The following is a 27,765-nucleotide window of genomic DNA, read 5'->3' on the forward strand; positions in this document are numbered from 1 at the left end:
TTATCAAATAAACAAAAAGTAAGCCGTAAAACCACTTGAACCGGGGCGGGGGGGAATCAAGATGTTGGCTCTGCCCAAAAGCTTAGCAAAGAGAAAATATCTTAATAGGTATCTTTTTAAAGTTTATATGAGCCAGGGGAAGGATGCAGGTATAATGGCCTGGTTTGCATGTCCCAATAAGCCAAACCATGGTTTAGTGTGAATACAATGTCTATCGGAGAGAGAATTGCGGCCATTTTGCTCCTCCCCTCGTTGCTCTGCTGAGCGGAGCCATGTTTGACTTAGTGTGTCATCTGAATCCAAGCTAATGACTTTGCTTTTCTGGATAAACTACAAGCCATAAACCTTGCTTACAGCTTGTGATTAGACGGGAGAGAGCTAAACCTGGGTTAGGATGACATGCTTCAGCCAAGCCATGGCTTAACTCAGAACAGCAGCAGAATGACTGGGTTAGGAGCAAAACAACTGGGTTAGGAGCAAAACAACTGCAACATCTCCTCTCCCAGAGTCTCTGTATTTGCACTAAACCAAAATTATTTCCCCCCTCTTCCATGCCAGCAAGGAAATAATTCTAACAATGATGGACGAATTGCCTTTTACAGGTGATTTACATACCACAAGCACAGCTGAAAATAGTTTTTTTAAACGGTACAAAAAACAGAGAAGTTTCAAAACAGTACAAAATAAACACCTTTCGCCCAGAAGGATGCTAGCCTTTCAGCAGGCTTTAGAGAGAGGGAGAGAAAATTCCCCTGCAGGCATACTAAGTTTTTGTGATCTTGTTTAAAAGACTGGGATAGCAACCACTTTTCAGAATGCGTTTCTCTGCAGGTTTTGTCATCAGACATTTTTTTTTCCAGGGTCAGAGCAAGGCCTTGCCTCCGGGCTGATTAGTCTATAGCAGCTCAAAACCAACATGGTCTGCGGAAGGGAAGCACTGGAGAGTCTTTACGGGCATGTGACTATAATTGACATAAAACAACCCCCGGCTCATTCAGTAGGTTAAGGATGAATGTGCATTCCACGCATATCTGTTGGGAATACAAACATAAAATGCAGACGCTATGTAATGCATGAATACTTGATAGGTGCTCCAAGACTGTGATAGTGCTCATGTGACTTCCCACTAAGTGTGACTTCTCACCACCACCACTACTCCAAAATCTTAATTCTGAGTGTCAAGTTTCAGCCTAAAATCTATCCCATAATCAACAGGCTGCTAGTTTCAATTCACTGAGAAATGTTTTGGCTTTTGTGTGTTGGTGGATTAATTTGATGTAGCTGGTTTTTTGGTTGTTGTTTTTTTAAGATACTTCCATGGACTTCCCTCTTTTTTTTAAAACAATAGTTAACCTGATTTCTTTAGCAGCATTCACTGTCCTAGTTAGCTGATTTTAGACAGATGTTTATCTCTTGTCTTACAGTCTAGACAGATGTGATTTACAAAGTGTAGCCCAGCTGGTAAATTGCCCTGGGATCTGCAGCCTCATTTTCGATGCATAGAATATTGTGAAATAAATACTTCTTTTGCAAGTGCTTTTGCAGCAGCGGAGGCTGAGCCAGCAAAGGTTTATTGTAGCAGCTGAAGATGTCTTTTGCTTTATTCTTAAAAGTTGTCAACGCAGGTTCTATTTTCCAGTTGCAAAAGTATAGGGAACTGGTCGGTGGGGGAGGATATTTATCCCATCAAATCTCTTATCAGAAAAATCAGTTCCCAACATTCCATCATGCCGTAGGTTGTGACCAAGATGCAGAAACTGGGATGGAGCTATGCAAATAGGATTTGTTTCTCACTGGCATGGATCGCCACTGCACCAGGATTAGGAAAGCCAATTCAGCTCCAACGTGCCCTTTAAGACTGGAAACATATGAAGCAACAACAGCGTGGTTATCAGACAGACGGCTGTTCCATGCAGCCCCAGTGCCATCCATTCCGAGTTGCGGCAGCTCCTCAGCATCGCAGACAGATGGCTTCTCCCAACTGCATTCGCTGAAATCCTTTTTTAAAAGCTGCCCTGGCCTGCTGTTTTATCTGCGACCTTCTGCATGAAACATGTGCATTCTGCCACTAAGCTCTGACCCGCTGGCAGAGGAACAGGGGTGCGGCGGGAGCGGGCCGCCCCCGGCACCACTATTCCTGTAGGATGCCATCGCAGCGCCCCCCCCCCGGACACGCGCCACACACTCCCCCATGTGCTGGGAGCCATGCCCCCACAGGTGGCGCACCATGCCCCCTGCGGTGCCAGCCACGCCCACGCCTGCTCTCCGCCCCCGGTAGCGGAGATTACATGTGACCTGAAACAAAGAAAATCTCATATTCTCAAGAGTGTCGTCCTGTGCTTGGAATACTGACATAACTTGTCAAATATACATGAAGTGTATATTTGAAATAATAATAATAATAATAATAATAATAATAATAATAATAATAATAATAATAGTTATTTATCCGTACCCCACCCATCTGGGTTGCCCCAGCTGCTCTTGGAAGATGCATAAATAGACCAGTTAGTTGCTCAAATGGGACCAGTAAGTATATTTTCTTGATCAAAAGCAAAAGGAACATTTTATAGTCTCCAGCTTGCTTTTGAGGTCAGCTAGACCTTGGCTGCGATCCCAAGTTTTGTGTCCCTGCCACAACCCCCCCTTCCAATTTTCACATGAGGACTGTCTGTCCCAGAATTGCTTTTTCTGCATGAGGTAAACTCTCTACTTGCTTTCTTAGGCCATCTTTTGGCTTCCTGCTTCATCACTTTTGATCATCTGTTTTGGTGGAGCGTGCAAAGAGAGGCAGACTGACTTCACCATATCGAAGGCCAGCTTCCTGCTGTTTGTACCCGGTCATGTGGAAGAAAGAGCAGCACTTATGACATAATCCTTTTGGGTGCAGTCTGCCGAACCACACACACCGAAGACAATTAATTGATTCTGCTAGTTACACCAGTGGCTTCCAGGCTTCCTTCTGTCGCAGAACCCTTTCCATTCGTGGTTGCCGGGGACCTCCTGCATATTGGAGCGGACTCTGGAGCTTGTTCCACAGCACATTGTTTGCACGTCTTTTGAACTCTCAAAGACACCCTGTGAGTGGACTTAGAATGCATCCAGTGTTCTGTGGTTGTGTCTTGCACGGAGCTTTCCCGGTGGTGGACAAAGGGTGCATTCAGACACGGGGAATAGTGCGCTAGTTTCCTTGATTGCAGTACTAGCATTTCTGCCTGATCTTCTCAGGCTGCTTTCACACAGCAGATGCTCTTCCAATGAATAATAATAATAATAATTTATTATTTATACCCTTTCCACCTGGCTGGGTTTCCCCAGCCACTCTGGGCGGCTTACAACAGAAAAATGAAATAAAATAATTAAACATTAAAAGCCTCCCTAAACAGGGCTGCCTTCAGATGTCTTCTAAAAGTCTGGTAGCTGTTTTTCTCTTTGACATCTGATGGGAGGGCATTCCACAGGGCAGGCACCACCACCGAGAAGGCCCTCTGCCTGGTTCCCTGCAACTTGGCTTCTCGCAATGAGGGAACCGTCAGAAGGCCCTCGGTACTGGACCTCAGTGTCCGGGCAGAACGATGAGGGTGGAGATGCTCCTTCAGGTATACTGGGCCAAGGCCATTTAGGGCTTTAAAAGTCCTGGGTATGAAGTTGGAGAACGAGTGCAGCGTAGCATTCTTATAGTTTCTTATGACACACTCTGTTCTGCCCACGAACTACGAAGCACAGAAGCAAAAGGGAACTTTAAAGGGCTTGGGCCGTCCCGATTTGGGTTGTACTGGGTTTTGAGCTTCTCAGGGCTCTATGTTTAGCACCATGAGAAAGTTAAGTTGATGGTGCAATGATGGTCCAAGCCACCACAATCGCTTTGTTACTCTACAGATCAGGTTTTTGACAAGTGAAACAGCTGGTGGCAGGAAAAGCTTTGCCAATTGTGGGAGGGTGAATCAGAAGACATTTGGGTTCTATTCCGTATGTCCCGAAGCAGACTGATGTGGCTAATTGAAATGTAAAAGAGACCACATGGTTGCCCATATTGTATTTTATGTTGTGTAGGACTGGGTGATATATCAATATATCGTCCCAAACTGGTCCATATTGTGATACAGTGGTACCTCAGGTTAAGTACTTACTGTAATTGGTTCCGGAAGTCTGTTCTTAACCTGAAGCGCACTTTCCCATTGAAAGAAATGGAAAAGTGGATTGATCCATTCCAGACGATGAAAAATACCCCCTAAAACAGCAATTTAACATGACCATTGATCCATAAAATGAAGGCAATAAACAATGTACTGTACTACTATAAAATAAATAAGACAGTATTGTAGATGGGGGGAAAAATAACATTCCCCCCCCCCTTACATCCACTGATGATAGTCATTGTTTGGATGGGGGGCTTTTATCCATTTCTGCAATCACACAATCAACCAGTAGCTGAACTGGGCTCCACACAACCCCCAAAACAAGGCAGAGTGCCCCAGAAGTCCCCCAAATGAAGGAGCAAAGGCACAGGGCAGACTCACAGAAACAAATCCCAAAATCCCTTGCAGAATCCCAAATTTTTTCCCCTCCCACAGGGTAGGTGGGCTTACCTGGTTAGGTGCCACCCATCTTGCTACAGCTGGGGGGGGGGCAAGGGTTTGTAAAGGGCTTTTCGGCCCAGACTCGTATTTGCTGTCTTAACAGCTTCGGTGCTCTTGGTCTTTGTTAGGTTAAGTGTTCCTTACCTAACCTTGGGGCTGGGATGCGACCTGCTGGGCATCCTGCGGATGTCGGGGCTTGGCTCCGAGCAGCGGCAAGGCCTCTGAGAGCTCGGAAAACTCACTTCCGGGTTAAAAACGTTCGTAACCCGGAAAAACCGTAACTCGAGGCGTTCGTAACCAGAAGTACCATAATTGGTTTAATAATTTTTGACCCAGCAATACATTGCGAATCATGATGTGTGTTGTTAGGGCTGGGCTATATATTGTCCAAAACTGGTTTGAAGTCAATCTTATGATATTGGTTTCATAATTTTTGACCTGCTAATATTGTGTGTGTGTGTGTGTGTGTGTGTGATGCAAAAATCACAATGTGGGGTAAACCGTGAAGCCAGCCCAATGACTCCACCCTTATTTCAGACATTGTGTTATATCGGTATATCACTATGCTTAGCTAGTGATATATAATGATGTTGAAAACCATGTATCTCTCAGCCATAATGCTGATTGCTGGTGAGGAGTTAAAAAGAGCGGAAAGCTAATTTAGGTATGTTTTAGGGTGGAACTTAAAATTAATTGTAACATTGTAATGGCAGGCATTAGAATGGTCTTTTACAAATAAGTTTCTATAGAAGGAAATAAACTGGGAAAGACTTAGAATAGCAATGTACAGTAACCCAGATAACAGAAGGCTGGGGGAGAATTTGGTAGAGGATGCCCACACAATGCTAGCAGCAGTAGTAAAGAAAGTTAGCAAAAGGGATTTAATTAATGTGTACAAGGAAATTATATGATCCCTGCTCTCCCCCCCCCCAAAAAATAATAATAATGTGTCTTTGTTACAGTCCTTTCAAAAAAAGGAGAGGTTGGGGATTAAAGCTGGGAAGGTGATTAATTAGACAGAATTTCCTGAAACAAGACATGACTTCATTCTAGAAGAGAAAAGAAAAATAGGCAAGGGATATGACCACTCTCACTGCTGCAGAATTGAGATTGCTTCTGGAAAATGATGGAAATCTGAGGATGTGATCGCCTTGGCTGGATTTCATCTGCGCATTCGCTCAGCCAGGCTGTGTTGTGCTAATAAGGGCACTGCCAGAATGTGTTATTTGCTGCTGCTGTTGTTTTAGTGCTTTTAAATGTGTGAAATGCCTCACAATCCTATTAACTTATTCTTCCTCACAGCAATCCCGTGAGAGAGTTGGGGGTAGCCTGATGCAAATTGGGTACCTTGCAAGATACAGAGATCGCCATTGTTTTAGGAGGCTTTTTTTAAGAGAAAGAGAGAGAGATTGCTCATATTTATGGAAGTAGTTTATGTCTGTCAGTGCCTGTATCCTATTGCCGCTAAATGGACCTTCCATATGCATAGGGTGTCTGTGTATAAGCATACATACATAATACATACATACATACATACATACATACATACATTATCTATTTGGGATGAATATGATAAGACCGTTCCTTTCATGTCCACTATTTGAAACAGAATGGTCCAACTGATCCAGCAATTCATATGTCCACAGTAGAGGATGTGCTTTAATAAATAATAATAATAATAATAATAATAATAATAATTTATTTATACCCCACCCATCTGGCCGGGCCTCCCCAGCCACTCTGGGCGGCTTCCAACAGAAATATTAAAATACAATAATTTATTAAACATTAAAAGCTTCCCTAAACAGTAGTTTTATAGAAAAGGGAATTCTGGCATTTCCAAATTACATTGGCGAGAATGGACAGAATCACTCCTCTCCTTGACAAGCAGCACATCTCAAAATGCACAATCAACAATATGAAGTATAGGGCCGGGTGATATACTGTCAGTCGGTCAGTCAATGTTTATTACAGCAAACAGCCAGCATTAGGCGATATATTGATATCTCACCAAAAACTGGTTTGAAGTCCATATCATAAAAGTGGTTTCATAATTTTTGACATGGCAATATATTGTGAATCATGGTGTGTGTGTGTGTGTGTGCGTGTGCGTGCTCCATGCAAAAAAATGTGGGGAAAACCATGAAGCCAACCAATGCCCCAGCCTGCATGGCCATTGACTGAAGTTAATGGGAGTCCAGCAACTTCTGGAAATCCACAGGTTCCCCATCCCTGATTTAAAGAAACCACAGGCGGGTGATTAGCTCATGTGAAATCATCTGACTGGGAGATGGCAACGTATACCCTTTCAAGAAAAGTATGCCCAAGTGTGCCATGACTTAACATTGCAGACCCTGAGGCTATGCTCCTTGCACTTAATTATGCACCTGGGGGCCATGCCTTGAACATTTCTGATGCCACCAAATCAAGGGGGTGGGTGGTGGAATAGATATGGAGACCAATAACTCCCAACATTGTATATATCATGGAATTTTGCTGTAGGAGCTCAGAAATAAGAACAAGCGTATTCCTATGCATGAATGGAACCGAATTATCAGGTAAATGTGTATTAGATTGCATCCTAAATTTGGAAATATGTTTGTCGTTGAACACCTTGGCTTTGGCGAAATGCTGTAAACCTAATTTAATTTTAGTGCTATATATACAGTAAAAGTAACTAGGCTTGAGGTTTCTGGCCACATTCCAGGTTGACCCCAAAACAGGATGGGGCTTGGTCCTCTAGGACAGTGTTTCCCAACCAGTGTGCCTCCAGATGTTTTGGGACTACAACTCCCATCATCCCTAGCTAGCAAGACCAGTGGTCAGGAATGATGGGAGTTGTAGTCCCAAAACATCTGGAGGCACACTGGTTGAGAAACTGCTCTAGGATCTCTGCACCTTGTCTTGTCTTTCCTCCACGGTTGTGGAGGTAAGAACTTGAAATGAATGCTCTGGGGTGGGGAGGTGGGAGAGGGGAGATAGCCAGCCTGTACCCCCTTTCCCATGAAATGAGCCAACATTTACATGACTTAATGGGCACAAAGTTCCCCAACAGAGTTGGGGAGAAGATCAGCACGGAGATGGATCTAGGAGCCTTGGTAGACCATGAGTCAACAGTGTGATGCAGCAGCTAAAAAAGCCAATGCAATTCTGAGCTGCATCAATAGGAGTATAGCATCTAGATCAAGGGAAGTAATAGTACCACTGTATTCTGCTCTGGTCAGACCTCACCTGGAGTACTGTGTCCAGTTCTGGGCACCACAGTTCAAGAAGGATACTGACAAGCTGGAACGTGTCCAGAAGAGGGCAATCAAAATGGTCAAAGGCCTGGAAATGATGCCTTATGAGGAACGGCTTAGGGAGCTGGGTATGTTTAGCCTGGAGAAGAGAAGGTTAAGGGGTGATATGATAGCCATGTTCAAATATATAAAAGGATGTCATATGGAAGAGGGTGAAAGGTTGTTTTCTGCTGCTCCAGAGAAGCGGACACAGAGCAATGGATTCAAGCTACAAGAAAGAAGATTCCACCTAAACATTAGGAAGAACTTCCTGACAGTAATAACTGTGCAACATTGGAATTTGCTGCCAAGGAGTGTGGTGGAGTCTCCTTCTTTGGAGGTCTTTAAGCGGAGGCTTGACAGCCATCTGTCAGGAATGCTTTGATGGTGTTTCCTGCTTGGCAGGGGGTTGGACTGGATGACCCTTGTGGTCTCTTCCAATTCTATGATTCTATGAGATTTCATCCCTTTCCTGGCCGGCTTTCATCCCTTCCTGATGGATAAATCTGATCTAATTCCTTGGGGAGCACAAGAGAATTGGATACAACTTTTAGAAGACATCTGTAGGCAGCCCTTAATGTTTGATATTTTAATATGTTTTTATATTTGTTGGAAGCCACCCACAGTGGCTGGCGTGTGGTACAAACAAACAAACAAATTACAAATTGCTCCTTCCTTACAAATTGTTCCTAAGTGCTAAGTTCTGTCCATTCAGGAAACGACTCTCGCCATTGATATTTGTAAATTCTTACTGTCTTCTTGCAAGCCATTGCAAGCCATCTTTGGCATATACAGGTGAAACTTGGAAAATTAGAAAATCGTCGAAAAGTGCATTTATTTCAGTAACGCAACTTAAAAGGTAAAACCAATATATGAGATAGATGCATGACATGCAAATCAAGATACTGGTATATGTCAAGCCTTTATTTGTTGTAATTGGAATTATTTGCCGTTAGGCGGGTGAATTATAAATGGAATGTAATTAATGAAATGTAATAGCGATGTTTATTTTTGTTTATTTTTGTATTGTTGTAACTATTTGTTTTATTACTGTGGAATTTCCAAAAGAAAGCATTTGTAAAAATTAAAAGAAAAATAAAAAAATAAAAAGTGGCATTACTGAAATGCACTTTTCGACGATATTCTAATTTTCCAAGTTTCACCTGTGTGTGTGTGTGTGTGTGTGTGTGTGTGTATGCATGTGCAAAGCAGAGTTATTTTTTAAAATATATATATAGTCAAAACCCACGGTAAAACAACAGTATATAAAATTGCAATGTTTCTTTCTGTGAGTTTAGCATTCATTTATGTGGGTCGTGTTGCCAAGGCCAGTCTTTTAATAGATCCACTGAGTTGTCCCAGGCAGGAGACGGTTTCTAGGTCTAACACACAGTCCCCACTTCCAAGTTGTTTTGATAGCGGCAACGGGAGACGAGAAGTGAAATGTATGCTAAAGTCATTTGCCTAGCCCTGAAATAGAGGCAGCGAAGAAAACATCATATAGCAGTAAATCATTCACCTGTCCAACATTCTTTAAAGCCCTTTCCCCAAATGACTTTAACAGTCTGAGGGGTCACACCTGAGGTTAAGAGTCTGCTTGTGCAGAGCACTTCTGACGATGAAATGCAATTTTTAAAAACATTGGATCCGAGGCATTTACAGACAGCGGAGTCTGTTGCGTGTGAGAGTTCGGTTTCATCCCGAATGGCGGCTGTTACTTTATAGACGGATTGACAGATGCTTCTCAGACAGGTTCTATGTTGTTGTTTAGTCGTTTAGTCGTGTCCGACTCTTCGTGACCCCATGGACCAGAGCACGCCAGGTTCTATAACGGGGCCAATTTGAGTGTCAAAGCAGTTAGTGCCTGCTTAGGTGTGAGAACTTAATGCAGAATCACTTCTAATTCTCAAATTGCAGGGCATGTGTGTTAATTTTGAGGAGATTTTGACATATCTGATAGGGACTTGTTAATAAGGAGCAGTGCTATATTTCTATACTCATCATGAACGCCTCCCTTGTTCTTTTTGAATGGCAATGGCACCCACCTGAGAGGTTCCGGCTGGGGGAAAAAGCCCGCATAAGGACGTATTTTAACGATAGATGAAACATGATTGGGGATGGATGTGTAGCCCAGGACAGCTTTTGAGAAGCTGATGAATTAAATGCTACACTCTTCCAGCTAGAGAAAGCCACACTTGCAGGCCTAACCATGTCTACTCAGAATAAGACTCAATTCAATGAGGCATTGGGGGGCAGGGTTGCAGCCTAAATTCCATATAAACTAATGGTGCGTGTCTGACTTTAATTCCCATTGCTTCTAATGGGTCCTCTAATTAGGGACGGCTAATTTTAACTTGATGGAGACCAGAAGCTTTTAACAACTGTTTCAAGGTGGCGTGTGTTTTGTCTGTGAGTACCTGTGTCGCTCCTCTTTGCCTCAGTTTAGGACAAGCCTTGTAAATAAATGCATCTGCAAAAGTTATGACCTATGTACTCCCAGCTGTACTTATAGGAAACATGGGAGGCTGCCTCACATTGAGTCAAACCATTGGTCCATCAAGCTCAATATTGACTACTGGCTGGTCGTGTTTCTCCAGGATTTGAAACGGGACATTCACAGCCCTACCTGGAGACTCCAGGATTGAACCCGAGACATTCTGCATGCAAAACAGATACTTCTATCACTGAGCAATGACACAGCCTGTCTCATGATAGAATGCAAGAAGGAGAGACTTTATTTCTGATGTTGTGACCAAGGCGTTTTGGTCATGATAACTAGAACGCCACCAATTTGTAATTTAGGTTCGTGGAAAGCCTGCCTCTTGATGGTGAAATTTCCAGACCTGGAATTTTAGACGTCCTGCAGCATTTCAGTTAGAACCATTGTAGAAGTAAGACATATGGTGCCTTTAAACCATTCCCTGTATGGTTTCCTATTTTCCATTTTACCTAGATTTATGTAGCTCGGCACCCTAATGCTTATGGCACAGGAGCTGCTGTATTTGCATTTGATACTTCAGAAAGGAACTTTCGACATCCAAGGTTGGAGTTTTGAGTGGAAACTTTTAAGTCTCTTGCTTATATAACCACATTCCTCGGTTAATCCAAACTGCTGAGGTAATGAGTTTCGTGGTCTTCATATGTTCCTGAGGTAGTTCTTCACATATGTAAAAACTGAACGCAATCGGAAACTTTTGGAAGGGAAAGTTTCATCTAGGCCAGTGGGTTACAAACTGGAGATCCTTGTGTACGGCTACTTGCTTTGCTCCTTTACTGTACTGTACCTGTTTGCTCAATAGGTGTCAATGCAGATGCCACACGTAGGCTTGGAATTAAGCAGCAACCAGCTCACTTGCCCAGGGACAATAATTTTGTGCCGAGTATTCCGCCAAGCTGGAATTTGCATGCTCAGACCTTCCCCCAGTATTATCCATCTGATTTTGTGAGATTGTGTGTGTTGTTGTGATAGCTAATGTGTGCCTGCAGACCTTTGTGAATGCCAGTCAGTGTGTGTGGATCACTAAGCAGTTTCAAGAACTGACGTAGCACAACGGCTAAGAGACTAAGGTGCAAATTTGGAAAGTTTGATCTCACTAGGTTGCTTTGAGTGAGCCAGTGTTTTTCAGCCTCATCCCCCCCCACAACCCCCATTTGTAAGAGGGGGTACAATAATACTGACCTACTGCATGGGGTTCTAAGGATTCCAGCATTATATATGTGAATCCCTTTACAAACTCTAAAGTGATTTATAAATCGTAAAATATTTGCTAGATTATTATTTACTAAGGGTGGCTTGTTGTGAACTTAGACCTCCAGAAGAATGAGTATGACCACTTCTAGGGTATAGTGCCAGGCTACTGCCTTCTTGAAGGCCTTCTGTTGCACCCAGCCTAGTGCCATCCAGATGTTTGGGGCCAAGGGGTGGTGTAGACCAAAACATCTGGAGGGCACTGGCTTGTGGGAGTCTGGTGTAGATTTTGAGGGGCATGGTAGAAGAGCTGGTAGTGTTGCATTTTGGCTGAGGAGACTTGCTCAATTCGCTGCCCAGCCATGAAACTTACTGTCTGGCCTTTGGAAGTCAACATGTGTCAGGTTTGACCTGGAGGTAAAAAATAGTGTGATTTCAAGTATGCCACCCTAAGCTGCTTGTGGGAAACAAATGTAATAAATCACTTGTTCACAAAATTGGCACTGGTGTTTGCTGATTATAATTCTAGAATAGTGACTGTAGATTGAATATGTTTAGAAGTTCTAATAAAAACACCAGTTACAGTGGTGCCTTGGTTTACGAACTAAATCCGTTCCCGGAGTCCGTTCTTAAACCAAAGTGTTCTTTCCCATAGCAGTGGTGGACTCAATTTACAAATGGAACACACTCAACAGGAAGCGGTACATGTTCTGCCTCCAAGGCATGGACGTAGGCAGGGGGCAGGAGGGGGCAATTGCCCCCCCCTAGAAGCAAAGGCTGAGGGGCGCAGTGTGGCAGCCCCAGGCTCCCGCTCCTGGCGCGAAGCTCCAGAGTCGCGCAGAGAACGCGAGCCTGGGGCCGCCTCCTCCGAAGACCTGGGAGGCGCAGGCCACGTGGCCCCGCCCACATTTCCGCTGTGGCCCCTCCCGCCCCTTGCCCCCGCCCCTTGCCCCCCCTAATTTTGATCCTGGCTACGCCCCTGTTCCAAGGCCAAGTTCACAAACCAAAACCCCTACTTCCGGGTTTGCAGCGTTCTTAATCCAAGTAAACCAAGCAGTTCATAAACTAAGCAACCGGAGTAATATGGCTGCACCCACTTTTGCCTGGAAACACGTTTATATTATTACTTTCACTTTATGTTTATATATTCAAATAAACAAACAAAAACCTTCCAGTCAGATTGTTTCACTTTAAATGTTTATAAGGTGCACTCGTGGAACATGTTATATCTCTCCCAAGGGGACTGGTGTTGCTCAAGGGTTATGTAAATATGCCAGGAAGCCCAACTGCATGAGTGGAAGTTCTTAAACATTCCTGGAGTGATGTGTGAGGAGCAATTGAGGTGGTATCAGTTGTGCGCTTCCAGGGAGACAATGTTTGGCATGTTGATATCAAAACTGGTTCTACAGATGTCCTACAGGACACATGAACATAAAGCATATCTTAATCGTTTGGTTTTCCCTCTTTCTGTCTTAACAGGACCCGCAGAGGTTCCCATGATGTCGCCAAATGGATCTATTCCTCCCATACATGTGCCTCCAGGTTATATATCACAGGTATGCTTTTATTCAGCAAGAGAATTCGGGTACTGGCAGGGATGTGTCAGTTCAAACATTTGCACGGAATTCAACATCCCGCCTTCTCTCTCTCTTTTTGTGCGCAAGCTTCTAGCCCTCATGGCGGCGACCTGATCCCACCTATGAAGGCACCAGTAGGGTTCTAGGCGACAAAATTGTGTACTTCTTCTCCCTGCCTCCAGCTCGAAATGCCTCTTGTTGAGTCCCTCCTGCTCATAGCTGCCAAGTTATCCCTTTTTTAAAGGGATTTTCCATTATGCTGAATAGGCTTCCTCGCGAGAAAAGGGAAAACTTGGCAGCTATGCTCCTGCTGGCTGGTCAAAGCCACCCTCCCATGGAACTTTGCAGGAGGAATTGGGAAGAAGGTTGGGAGATCTGCTTCCTCCTCTCTGACAGATAGAGGCAGAAGGGGAAGATCTCTTCCAACTATCCCTGGATCATCTATTTGGACGTCCCCATCTGATCTTCCTCCCTCCTCCCTCCTCTTGCATCTAGGGCTGCTCTACATTACCACGAAGAGTAAGCATTGTGAAATTAGCCCTTTAACATCTGAATATAGCAGCTGACCGTGTAGTCATAGGAAAAGCTATATATTGTCTCTCCCCCCCCCCCCACATTCTCCCCGTTGAATTGAAACATACTTCCCGCCATGTGGAAAACGAATGTTCTGTTTTTTCAAATGACTTCATACCAAGTAACAGCTTGAAGCACGTAGTAGTCACTTGGTGTAGCTTTTCTGTTGTTGTTTGTTGGTGCTGATGTTATAATAGCTGTGTTCGCCTTATTTGCTCTTACCCGGGCTCAGCGATGTCAGTAATTAATAGGACTATTGAGTGATTATTTAATTTGCCTTCTGTTTGTTTTGGCACTGGCATGACAAGGATGTAAAGGAAATAAGAGCATTCCAGCTTGCAAACGAAAACATATTTTGACTTCGGTTTGGTCGGCCCTCGGAAGGCTGCGTCTCGAGAGCCGGGCAGAAAGCAGATACCCCTGTGGATAAATAACAAGGCCTATTAGGTGAAAGCTATAAAACCCACCCCACCCCATTTTGTTACACCAACCTTTCGGTCTACGGAGTTTTAGCCTCAAACGTTACCTTTGCTGCCCACTGATTGAAGCTCTGGATCAAAGCCACCTAGGTCCTGGAAAAATGATCCGCAGACATTTGTGGTGCGAGTTGGGCTTCATTGACAATCAGCAGGTGAACAGCTTTAAAGCAGAAAGGGGCACAATGTTTATGGGGTTGCAGGATGGGGACTCCTCTTCCGGCTGCTCTGCGATCCCGCCCAATCCTTCGCTTCTTCCTTGTAGATCCCCCTTCCCTCAACTCCCACTGTTTCTGAAACACAAAGAAGAATGGAAAAGCCTCCTCATAGAATCATAGAGTTGGAAGAGACCACAAGGGCCATCCAGTCCAACCCCCTGCCAAGCAGGAAACACCATCAAAGCATTCCTGACAGATGGCTGTCAAGCCTCCGTTTAAAGACCTCCAAAGAAGGAGACTCCACCACACTCCTTGGCAGCAAATTCCACTGCCGAACAGCTCTTACTGTCAGGAAGTTCTTCCTAATGTTTAGGTGGAATCTTTCTTGTAGTTTGAATCCATTGCTCCGTGTCCGCTTCTCTGGAGCAGCAGAAAGCAACCTTTCACCCTCTTCCATATGACATCCTTTTATATATTTGAACATGGCTATCATATCACCCCTTAACCTTCTCTTCTCCAGGCTAAACATACCCAGCTCCCTAAGCCGTTCCTCATAAGGCATCGTTTCCTCTGTCTCTTTCCAGCCTTCCCTTTGTTTCTCCTCACTGCTGAAGCCTTAGTTTTGTAAGCTACTTGCAGCTGACAATTTGTTTCTTACTGCCCATTCTGTAAAACATCCCGTACTTTGATAGTGATACACACACACACACAGAGAGAGAGAGAGAGAGAGAGAGAGAGAGAGAGAGAGAGAGTGGTACCTTGGTTTTCGAACGTCTCCGTTGAGAAACGTTTCGGCTTTTGAACGCCGTAAACCCAGAAGTAAATGCTTTGGTTTTCAAACATGCCTCGGAAGTCGAACAGGCCACATGGCTTCCGCTGACTGCAAGATCCTGAGGTCTAGCTGTCGGCTGTTGAGTTTTTGGATTTTGAACATTTCAGAACTCGGAATGGTCTTCCGGAATGGATTACGTTCGAAAACCGAGGTACAGGTACCACTGTATGCTTAATTTGCAACCCAGAAGTTTGAAAACATACGCCACAGGCGGTCAGTACAGAGCCCCTTCTATTGGTTGTGTTTTCTTTGCTTGCTGAGGTGCTGGGCTTCTCATTGCATTTCTCTTCTGAGGCAAGGGAACTGGTTTTTTTGTGTGTGTGTTCTGGTTTGCTCAAGTCCGTTTGCTGCGTGGCCACAGTGTGGATGTCTTCCCTTGGCTTGATTACTTGGCTATATGAGGTGGTGTCAACTTTGGAGTGCTTTGCTGAATTGCTTTATGTAGGGCAGGAGTGGAGAACCTCGGGGCCAGATGTTGCCCTCAAACTTCTCTCTGACCCTTGGGCCTCTCTCCAAGCCACGCCCCATCTCCCCAGACCACACCCCCTCGCTGTTGTACCACAATTGCACGCACCCCTGTTGTCTTTACCTGGCTAAAATGGGCCTTTGAATTCTGATAATGCCTTTTGCTCATCTGGGTAGAGCATAAAGAGGAAGGGGTGGGTGTGTTCATACGTAGAAACTAGCCTACTGTGGAAAGACAAATTTTACATATGAGTTTGAATGGTCATCAGTCGTGGATGCTTTAGCTGAGGTTCCTGCAGGGGGTTGAACTAGATGACCCTTGAGGTCCCTTCCAACTCTACAATTCTATGATTCCTCGCTCCTCCTACTTTTACCTCTGGCCCCACCAGCAAGTGGCCTTCATAAGGTTGCCCAGAAGTGAATGTGGCTATGAATAAGTTGGCCTATGTTTTACCTATTCTTGAACATTCACTGAAAGTTGGGGGTGGGGTGGAGGGCTACACTTTTCAAAGCTGGCTGAAGTATTCATGAAAAGTGATTCCTTTTTTCTTGGCCCAGCTCTGTTTCCAACACAGTCCAGAAAACCTTGTTCTCTTGGGACGGACAGTGGGAGGAACTCATAGCTTATATAGACTCAAAAGTGCTGGGCTGTGTGAACCTGTAAAGTCAGACAGAACATTATCTAAGCCTGAAGGAAACGCAGATATGATTTCTTTATGATGTCTTGGGTAAATCTATTCAAATGCGCGAATGTATTGAGTCTCCGTTAATTCCCAAGGTCACAATGAAAATACAATTTACCTTTTATAAACATGACTATAAACTTTAAATCTCCCCATAGAGAACTTTCCCCCCCAAACATACCCAGAGTCAGAAGTAATATACCGTTATTTGTCAAAAACGTTAGGCATAACCTAGCCAAAACTAAGTTCTTGGCGATTGTTTTCAGTGGGGAGAGCTAAGCACGAACGTAAGAAGATCTCTACTAAATCAGGCCAATTGCCCACTTAGTCCAACACTTTCTTTTTACAGTGGCCAAGGAGATGCCCATTATGGGACATGAACCCTATTAACACACACACACACCCAACTAAAACTTGGAACTAGGCGCTTTCTGCAGTACAAAGTAGATGTCAGGCACATCTTGTGTGCTTCAAGGACATGCGGAAGGTGACTGAGCTGATTTAATTATTAAAAAGAGGTGTCGGGGTCAGCTCTGGCTCCAGGATAAAGGGGTATTCTCATGTAGGATATCCACAGATGGGCAGTCCATTTGAATATAGAAAACTGCCTCGTGCAGAGTCATGCCATCTATTACAGGGGTAGCCAGTGTGGTTCCCTCCTGATGTTTCATAATACAACTCCTATCAGCCCCAAACATGGATCATGGATGATGGGAGTTATAGTCCATAACAAATGTGGAGCACCGTGTTGACTGCCCTTGAATTATTGCGTACTTGGGATTGGCAGGGACTCCCCAGATTTAAGTCATCCCCTGCTACCTGCTCCTTTGAACTAGAGATGCCAGGGGTTAGACATGGGTCTTTCTTCATGCAAAGTATGCATTTGACCACTGATCTATGGCTCCTCCTTCCTCCTTTGCTGCCATCACCTTCTGCCTCTAGGCCTAGTTTCCATCACTACCCAGAGAGTGAGGGCAGCTCACTCTTCCCCCCTCCCATTGTGATTCACTCGGGAAGGACAGTTAAGCCAGCATCAATTGCAAGAAATAGCAGTGATGGAGGTATGGTGGACCAAAGCAGGTCCCCATTTGAGATGTTAGCTATGGTAGATCCCCAATTATACCAACCTATAATGCCGCCTTTGGTCAAGAGAAGGGAGCTAAAGCCACCGCAAATCTGGCCAACCTCCTCTTCCCCCAAGTACTGAAATAAGAGAGGCCCCATCTGTATTGGCATTCCGCCGGCTTTTGAAGGCATAACTATTTACACAAGGTTTCCCTTGATCTCTCAACTAGAGTCGCCGGTTTTAATTGCTGTTTGGGACTGCTTTATTGCATAATCTAAGAATGAATGTTTCCATTTTAGTGTGTGTGTGTGTGTGTGTGTGTGTCATTGGTTCTTTTCATACTTGTAAACCACTTAAGCCTGTTTTGAAATTAAGCTGTGTATATATTAATGAATAATACCTTCATCTCCCACAGTTGCTTCCCACATGGCATATTGGAAAGGGGCTATTGGGAGCTTAGCTGCAAATGGTGGTTGGGGAGCCTGCACTCTCTACCTGCGGTGCCCCTTCTTGCTTTTAAAAACAGATACTACCCCCCACTTTGTACAGTCATGATGGTGGCAATTCCGTGTTTAAACATATCTGCTGCTGCTGCTGCTGCTGCTATGCCCAGTTCAGAACTGTGTTCGATCCTAATTTATTGTTTGCCCGTTACAGCTCCTTTATCCAAAACGGTGGATTCTTAACACTTTTGGTTTCTTTTTTTACTTGTTGCAAATAAACAATGCATTATTCACCATTAGCTCTGTCCATGCTGTTCGGTGTTCATGAATAAGGGAAGGTTTGTCCATTCAAAGGGGCCACCGGTGCACGCATTTCGGTTTTCCTTTGATCTCCATTCAAAATTCCATTGATAAAGCAATTACGGAATGCCTTGCTATAATTAGTGTGGCTGCCTGAGTGTCTGCTTTGAATGACGTCACCACCAAAAGTGCTGGCGCTTGGATATGGACATTATTCTTACTAACCATGAAAAGCTTTTTATTATTATTAATGGGAGTAAAATCTGTGCATCTTAAAATTATTTCACCTGCGAATTGCATCCATTATATCAACCTTGCTGCCTCCTTTTTTTCTTTTCAGGTAATAGAAGACAACACGGGTGTTCGCAGGGTGGTGGTCACACCTCAGTCTCCGGAGTGCTACCCTCCCAGCTACCCTTCTGCCATTTCTCCAACCCACCACTTACCCCCGTATCTTACTCACCACCCGCATTTCATACATAACTCCCATACGGCTTTCTACCCGCCGGTGACTGGGCCTGGAGACATGCCACCCCAGTTTTTCCCTCAGCATCATCTCCCCCCTACAATCTACGGAGAGCAAGGTAAGAGGACACTGGTGTGGGGTTTCTAGCCTAGCAGAAGCAGCTCGCTGGGTGCGATGCTAGCCTCCCAACAGGTGGGTCGCTGTTGCTCACAGGGAGATGGGCACACTGCAAACACACTGGCAGAGCCAATCCACCACCCCTGCCAATGTGTTTCCACCATGCTGCTCTCCTTTCTGCGTCACCCTCTCCTTCCCTATAAGCAACGGCCACATAACTTTTGGGAATCAAGCATCATGACTCTGCCCTACCCTGTGAGCCTCTTCAAACCATCTAGACTGTGTATTTTGCTGTTTTTCCCCAGCATGATCGTATTTTGCACTTATTTTTTTAAAAAAGAAACAAAATGTGTACAATACGAAGCGGATTGAAGTTGCATGTGTATTACGAGGAAGGGATTTTTTTTTTAAAAAAAATGTCCGCAGTATTTGCTCCATTATCAATACCAGGCTTTGAAGTTGTACAAGTCAGGACCTGCTGTAAAATGTTGCAGTTTGCCCCTTCAGCTATAAGAGGAGCAGCGTTCGAAACTCCCGTTGTCCTAGGCGCATTTTGCGACAGGGTTTTTCATTAGCACAAGCAGTTCCTGAGCTCTGGGCGCAGTGCTGCGCCTAAGATTTCAGATTAAAACTGCAGAGTGGAAGGAAAGGGGACCTTTTCCTGCCTCCCCACTTCCACCTACTCTCTGAAGACTGGAGAAGAGACCCACTTAAGAATATTAGGGGTGTGGGCAGGGGAAGGACTAGACAAGGTGAAAAACGAACATAATACTTTAGCTGCAGTTCATTCATTTTCAGCTTTGCATTCTTGTTATTAAAAAGTGTGCCTAGACATTCTGTTGTTGCGCCCATAACCTAGGTTTAAGGTGCCATGTAGCTCCTAGCTTTCATATCTCAGTTTCTCACACTGAAGAGGAGTGCTGCTCCTTGCGACTCCAGTCATCTTAGAGCTTTGTCGCACTGTTAGGGGCTCGCTGGCTGGGAGGGACTTCAGGAGATTTGCTTTCGAGGAAGCATTAGGGAGAAATTTCTAATTATAAGACTAGGGGAGTTGGAGGCAAGATGCCTCTGGATACTAGTTGCCTGAGAGTTGCTGTTGGGTATCTGGTTCGGGGTTGTGAGAAAAGACTGGCCTTTGGCACAGCTTTTCATAAATGGGGAATCACTTTTCTTGCAGGCCTTCAGAAAGAGGCTGGGTAAGCATCTGAGGGACCAAGGCTTCCTACCATCCGGGCTAGGGGTGGTGGTTGTGCTTGTCCGGTGCATTTGAGTTTAGCCAGCTGCAGTCAGGTTAGCAAAGAAAATTAGATCTGACAAGCCTTGCCCTGCAGGCAAGGACCACTGTCAGAAAGAAGCAAACACAAGCCCCCCGTTTTGTCGCTAATGAATAGAGACAAAGCACCTTTATCCCTCATGTCATGTTAAGTCATGCTGGTGGCTTCTCAAAAATGGAAAAGACGAGAGGTGTCATTTATTTATTTTGCAAAAAAAACCCCACACAACTCCCAACAACCGTCTTTTGCCTTCTTCTCGAAAAGAATGTGCAGTGGGTCGCTGTGAAACTGTCTCATGGTCCCTGAGGGTAACAGGGCCATCCTTATTGTGTGTGAGAGATTTGAGCAGTTTCTTGCATCAGAGATGCTTCTCTTCATGTGTGCTGCGAAGGGAGATCCTTCCCCATTTATGATATGTCACCAGAATGGAAGACATGCAGCTGAAAGCAATTGAGAGCAGAATTGTTTCTGATAGGTGTGGTTGATCTGCGCCATACCCAAATGGTAGAATTCAAAACAGAAGCAGGGATTTTGCAGTGAGTTTCTCAACATAGGAAGCTGCCTTATACCAAGTCAGACCATTAGGTCAGTACTGCCTGCCCTGGCTGGCAGCAGCTCACCAGGGTTTCAGGCAGGGGTCTCTGCTAGCCGTGCTTTGGAGAAACCAGATATTGGATCTGGGACCTTCTACTTGCAAAGCAGATGCTGTTGCCCCTGAGCTAGGTCCCTTCGCCCCAGGTGTTCTGAATGATCACATCTTTTCAGAGCTCATTTTCCCCACTGATGGGATTGTTGCTTCCTTTAGGGGGGGAGTCCCATGAGCTATATAGCCTTTGGTGCAGATGAAAATGCTTCATTATTAACTGTTGTTTAAATAAAACTGCCCTGAGATCTATGGGTATGGGGCGGAATACACATTTATTGAATGAATGAATGAATGAATGAATGAAACAACACGATGGAAGTATCACAATTTGTTATGACGATATAAAGGTAAAGGGACCTCTGACCATTAGGTCCAGTCGCTGACGACTCTGGGGTTGCAGCGCTCATCTCGCTTTACTGGCTGAGGGAGCTGGCGTACAGCTCCCGGGTCACGTGGCCAGCATGACTAAGCCGCTTCTGGCGAACCAGAGCAGCGCACGGAAACGCCGTTTACCTTCCCGCCAGAGTGGTACCTATTTATCTACTTGCACTTTGACGTGCTTTCGAACTACTAGGTGGGCAGGAGCTGGGACCGAGCAACGGGAGCTCACCCCGTCACGGGGATTCGAACCACCGACCTTCCGATCGGCAAGCCTAAGGCTCTGTGGTTTAGACCACAGCGCCACCCGCATCCCGTTATGGCGATATACTCAACCCTAAAATATCCAGTAGACAATGTAAAACCCAAGATTTAGAAAAGCTTTAAATAAGTAACGCCCACAAAAGCACATTTTTCCTAAGCCTTTAAGCCAGGGCTCCGTGAGCAGGGTGTTGCGTATATTTGGGGCCATTACTGAAAAAGCCACACTTTCCACATAGCATTTCTTACCTCCTTTTTCATTGAGAGAACTGTGAGCAGGGTCTCCGGTGGAGACCTCAATGAATTGTGCAGTATACACAGCTATGCCTGGCATTACCGCCAGTTTTCCATGTGGCTGCAGAGGAACTGGCAATGCCATGATGCTGAGCTTCACCCTGTGGTCAGAGGCTACTGCCTCCCCATGGAGTTTCAGATGCCGCACAGTAAATTTAGGTGAAGGTTGACTTGGCCCAACCTATAATTTATGGAAATAAAGCCCTTTGACATGTGTTTAGAATTAGGACATGAGAGGCATAGCTTTACCATCCAGAGAGTTATGAATAGTAGTCTTCCATTTCATTCCTCGATGCTTTAAAGTCTTTTAGGTCTTGGGATATGCTTTTAGGTCTGGAGCGAGTTTGGAAAAAGTCCACGTATCATTATATAAGCTATGCTCACAACTCTAGCATTTTATGCTACAATATCTCCCAGATTCTGCAACTACAGAAGATGTGTTTTGCAGTTGAGCAGTTGTGCATGGATGAGCATACAGTGGTGCCTTGCTAGACAAATTTAATTCGTTCCACGGGTCTTTTCTTATAACGAAAAATTCGTCTAGCGAATCGCATAGGAATGCATTGAATTTTTTTTTGAATTTTTTTTTGCCCATAGGAACGCATTAATTGAATTTCAATGCATTCCTATGGGAAACCGCGATTCGCTAGACGAAAACGAATTCGTCTAGCGAGGCAACCTCCGCTAGAAAAACCCTTTCGTTAAGCGAAAATTTCGTTAAGCAGGGCATTTGTTAAGCGAGACACCACTGTATTCCGTGCTCTTCACAGATTTGATGCAAATGTGCTAAATATATAAAGGAATGACGGGGATCTATCAAAGGAGGTGCCCACGTATGAATGCACTAACTGAAGCAAGCCCCACTCCCTCCCTCTCAGCTACTTCAGTGAAGATACAGTACAAGTTGTAACAAAACATCTGTTGTTGTGGTCACCTGCGGTTCTTGGCTGCATTTGCTCGAAGGACATTTTCAAATTAAAGGATGGCCAGTTTCTTTTTTTAGACAAGAATGGGCAAGATTATCAGGATTGGCTCATGGTGCAAAACGTTAATTTCAGGCATGTGCATTTCTAGGGCTCTTGTTGGCATTATGTTTGGAAACCTGAAATAAAAAATATTCTAGGTTTGAGAGATGCCTACTGGCTCTATGAGACACCTTGACTTGAGGCTGAAGCATTTGCATGTATTTAGAAGAGTACAGTGTTAATAGAAGGCATCCCCAAACTGCGGCCCTCCAGATGTTTTGGCCTGCAACTCCCATGATCCCTAGCTAACAGGACCAGTGATCGGGGAAGATGGGAATTGTAGTCCAAAACATCTGGAGGGCCAAAGTTTGGGGATGCCTGGTCAATAGGATGCAAGTATTCAGTGATCTGATTCACACAGCATGGTAAACCTAACTTGTTTACCATGCATACAACAAGTATTTTTGAAGCTTCAGCAATAACATGGAGTGCAATTTCACTCTGTTCCTCCCTCTGTCCTTTTTTTACTGCTGCACAATGTTGAGCCAAGGCAAGGTTTGGTTTGCATTTCATCTAAGCTGAGACTTGTGGTCATGCTGTCTCCTTAACCAAGAACAATCCTTGGCTACAGCTCATGGTTAGTGAGAACAGAGCTTCACCACCACTCCTGGATTGGATGATTTGTTAAGCCAAGTCTTGGCTCAATTCAGTAGGAAAGAGGGCTTGGGAAGAGGAAAGCAGCTACAAGCTCCTCTTTGGGAAATATCATGGCCCTTGTAAGTTTAGCGTTGTGTGGAAACGCAAGCAGTGTTTTTCATTTTGGTGGTAAATGAGTGCTGATGAAGCTAACTTTTGGAGTCTAAGACAAACCTGTTTCTTTTCTTTTAATTTCAGAGATTATACCACTATATGGAATGTCCAGTTACATAACCAGGGAAGATCAGTACAACAAACCACCGCACAAAAAAATCAAAGAACGGCAGATCGATCGCCAAAACCGTTTGAACAGCCCCCCCTCGTCCATCTACAAGAGCCATCTAGGAAACTGCTCCACCGTGTACAATGGCACCATCAAGGCTCACAATGGAGCCGCAAATGGGGGGGGAGGAGGAGCAGCCGTGCCTGTCGTGAAAAAAACCGAACGCAGAGCAAGAAGCAGCCCAAAGTCGAGCGAGCAGGAACTGCACGGTAAAGTTAGCTGGTGCTTCTTTGTAATATATTCAAGGTTTTTAAAAACCATACTCTCAATGAACTAAGCTGAAGGGGGCACCAATGTCGTTCATGAAGCATCGGACGCATAAGCAGAGTTGCTTTTGTTTTGAAGTTCGGAAAAGATTGGGACAGGGGAGGTTGGATAGAGCTTTGCTTGTTCTCTCTTTGTGGAGCCACTTTGTGCATTACAGAGTAACCTGGGCTTTCCCATAGACTGTACACTCAGCAGGGAGCTGTAGCTAAAGGGAGGTGCCTGACAAGTGTCCCTGCATTTTGTCCTTTTTGGCAAAGACATCGGCCACATTTTTTAGGTTAAAACATCGGCACGCCACCTATAGTGAATCCCGGAAACAACCCTTGAATGCTATCTCGTACCAGCATTAAAAATAGCTTCTGGGTTGTATCTAATGCTGCACATGCCATGTTCTGCTCGTGTAATGGAACTTCCTCTTGCCCTTCTCCCCTGCCTCCTGCAAATCTTCTCCAAGAGGCCCCCCAAGCCTAGAGTGTGCGGGGAGAGGGGAGGAGGCTGAAATTCCATTGGGCAAGCAAAAGTCTGCTGTGCCCAGTGGTTGGCTCCAGTGGATACAAGTGCTGGTTTCCTTGATATTTAAAAAGTACATAAGATTAGATAGCTTTCTTGCATGTATGCTCACTTGGAAGTAAATTTTATTCAGGTCACTGGGACTTACTCCCAAGGAACTACGTGTAACTGCTACCTGTGGGCTTTGTTCAGTTCCAAGCTGTGATTTGAATGCCAGAGTTTAGCTATGTGAAGAAGTACTTAATTCTGCCCGCACATGCCTTTCCAACATTCAGCTTCATGGAATGGCCCTGAGTCAATAAGAGAGGAAGAAGCACTTTTCTGGGTCCACTTTCTCTGCACCATGCATAGCTTTGTATAGTTTTTTCATTTTAAAAAGTTAACCTTTTCTATATGCATTAAAAGCCCCTGCCCAATAAGGAGTAGAGGGCAAGTCTTTTAACTGCATTGCAATATTACCCCCCATCAGTTGCAACTCAAATTTGTAGCCATTACAGATTTGTATGCGAGCGACACAACGGCCGCCCCCACCAAAGACATTATGCTCCCTCTCCTGGAGATTAAAGCAGGAAACTGAATGTCTACAAATCTCTGGAGGATATAATTTGGGGCCAGCTCAGTTTGGCCCACTTTGACTTTCAGCTCTCCAGCTGATGGACACTGGGACATGTTTTCAGATTTGCTGGGTGCTACACGTTCTAAATGATTATGCAGAACCAGCAGCCCTTTTTGGCATAAAATATACCTTTTGGCTGAAGCTCTTCTGGGTACATATGCAAGTAAACACCCCTTTCACCACCTGCGAGGTCTACACCCTCTTCACTTGCAGGAAAGATGAAGGATGATACCTTGGAGCTATCTGGCAACTCTGGTCGCTTCCTCTTTCCCCAGACACAACAAATGAGTTGCTCAGGCCATAGAGTGAAGCGTACATCAGGGCGTGGGTGTAGCAAATGCAGGAGGTGCCCTGCCCATTGATTTGCTTAGTACCCAAACCATTTCTTATGCCCAGGAGTGCTATGTTTGTCCTGTGTACTTGGCTTCGCTACTTGAAAAGATCAAGCAATAGCTGATCGAAAAAGAGCCTATATTATCATATGATATATATCAGGAATGTCCAACTCCCAAAGGACTGTAATCTACGCCCGGGGGGGGGGGATTGCAGTGATCTATCCATTGGGGGGGGAGCCAAAGTTGTTGAGCTTTTTTTAGGGGGAGATCCCAATTTCTGTTCGTTTTTTTGGGGGGGGGGAATCAAGCCGTTAATCGCTCACATACATATAAACCGTGCAGCGATAACTCCATCTTCCGCTTTTGCCATAGCTGCTTGGTTTGCAAAAATCCTGACATGTCTCTGTCTGAGTTGCAAGCATGTTATCCTAATACTGCAAGTGTTTGTGTGTGACACAGGGTCAGCGGGCACCCTTGGAGAGTTGCTATCGCCAAGGTCTCCTTCCCCTTCTGACTTAGTGGCCCCCAAGGCATTTATGAAATGGCACACCTGTGCCCAGGTTCACAATGCTCCCCTTTGTTTCCAGTAGTGATGACTCACGTCAATAAGGGTCTGCATGTCAGAGCTACAAAGGTTCGTCTTTCTTCCCTCTCCCCTGTTGGAATGCTTGGCCTTGCCTTTGACTCCAATATGCAGCTCCTAGTGCTGAAGTTTCAGGAGGGGAAAATGAATGCTTTTCTTTTCTTTTGGTTTGTTTTCCCAAGCTGGCAGAAAAAAAGTGTAGCTGTTCTCCCACCCCACTTTTTTTTCAAAGGGGCATTGTGCTTCAGCGTTTGTTTGCTTCAGTCTCGCTGGTCTCCGCAAAGATCCCTTTCGAAATTTACCGATGGCACAAGCAAGCACTGCCTTGAATTTTTCTGCTTCTCAAATCTCGCTTTTTTCTTTCAACAAATTCTGGCTCGGCACTTAGTGCTGCAGGAAATAGTAGCTTTAATTTAATTTTCCTGGGCAAAGCTAGCTCTCCTGTAGAACAAATGGGATTTTTGCATCGGGCACCAGCTGTTGGGGCTTCAAAATGAGCTGATATTCCTGAGCACGCAAGTTCAGCTGTCCTTGTTTTAACCATGAACATGTAACCGCGTCATATATGTATATAACCTCTGTATAGACGCTGCTAAACAGACACTAGGCTTGGCCCTCCTCTCGTGTTTTTGGGGGGTGGGGGTAGGGATGAGGAGGACAAGAGTGACATTTGCTCATCACTAGGCACGATGCACAGGCAAATGATAGTTGTCTAGCAATTTCTAGTGACTTCCTGTGTTTACCTAAAAACCACTTTACTCTCTGCCCCACCCCTTCCTGTCGCTGCCCTTGTCCTATCCTTAAGAATGGTTCAGTCTTGGTTTTTGGAACAGAACAGAAGAAAAATGGTTGGGTGGGGCGATGCAGCGCTGGTGGTTGATTTGGAGCGGTGCTTGCTACAAAATGAGGTGTGGGGTACCAAGAGGCATCAAGCAAATTGGGGGGAAGGTATCTGGAGGAAGCTGGCAGAAGAAATACCAGGCCAGCGCTTGGCAAGGGAAAAGTGGGCACACTGATTTTCTAAAGGAGGCATTTGGTACAGAAGAAGCCGTAGCATACCACTAGCAGTCTCATGGGACAGAAACTTCTGCCATTTTCTTTGAGTAGTTCTGCTTGTTTGATGGATATATTTGTGTTTCCATGTGAATAAGTGCTCAAGGAGTCACCACATCAGATAAATGGGATGCGTTTTATTACGAGGGAGCAGCATGCGTGTTTCTGGGTACGCAGCATGGCTGTAATTCTGACCAAAGATGGAAATCTCAATACTAATCGAATGCCAGTTCTGGGGCTGGGCCAAAGCCATATCAAAATTCTCCAGCTACTTTGGGGCATGTGTTATGAAATATTGAAAACTTCTGTGTGGCGGGGGGGGGGCGGGCAGGAAGACAATGTGTGAAAATAAAAGGAAGACATTTGTAACATCTGAATGTGAAAGTATGTTTTGGCGGTGAACCTCAGGTTATTATTTCGTATTTGAAAAGTTCTTTGGATCATGCCGCAAGACCTCATGGAAGTTGGTTGCTTCTTCTTCTTCTCTGCCATTCTTCGCCTAAAAGAAGTGGACTTGTTTTCTTCTGCCCTGGCTCTGATTAGAAGATATTTTGAAGCTACATTTTTCTGGGAAGTTCTGCAGGCCGCACAGCTGTGGAGCATGATCACGGCTGGAAGATGCCAAGAAAACGGAATGAAGTCAAGTGTTGGAACGTTCACTGGGTCAGCTAGGGAGTGCTTTTTAGTTAAAATTGCACAAAGGAAAAGGACAGAAAACAATGCAGGAAACGTTAATCAAATTGGTGTGTGTCTGAGAGGAGGCTGGATTTATTTACTGCCCTTTCAAATAATCTTAAAAGGAAGAGGACGGTCTTGCCTTTCGGATTCTGGTTTTGCAAAGTTTGCTCCCTAATGAAACGGCAAGTCGAAGAACCTCAGAAATACCTTCAGCTCCTTAGATC

The 27,765-nt window shown here is 44.8% G+C and overlaps 1 protein-coding gene across 2 annotated transcripts in view; it reads left to right on the forward strand.

Annotated features, from left to right (window-relative positions):
* The window catches only part of FNDC3B (fibronectin type III domain containing 3B), a 258,662-nt gene that overhangs the window by 133,998 nt on the left and 96,899 nt on the right, over nucleotides 1-27,765 (forward strand). For both annotated transcript variants that reach the window (XM_035132789.3, XM_060274365.2), the window contains exons 4-6: nucleotides 13,026-13,102; nucleotides 18,460-18,703; nucleotides 23,415-23,708. In XM_035132789.3, coding sequence (XP_034988680.1) covers nucleotides 13,026-13,102; nucleotides 18,460-18,703; nucleotides 23,415-23,708 — 615 coding nt within the window. The remainder of the gene's footprint in view (nucleotides 1-13,025; nucleotides 13,103-18,459; nucleotides 18,704-23,414; nucleotides 23,709-27,765) is intronic.

Source organism: Zootoca vivipara, chromosome 5, assembly GCF_965207765.1.
Source record: "Zootoca vivipara chromosome 5, rZooViv2.hap1.1, whole genome shotgun sequence".
Taxonomy (NCBI): domain Eukaryota; kingdom Metazoa; phylum Chordata; class Lepidosauria; order Squamata; family Lacertidae; genus Zootoca; species Zootoca vivipara.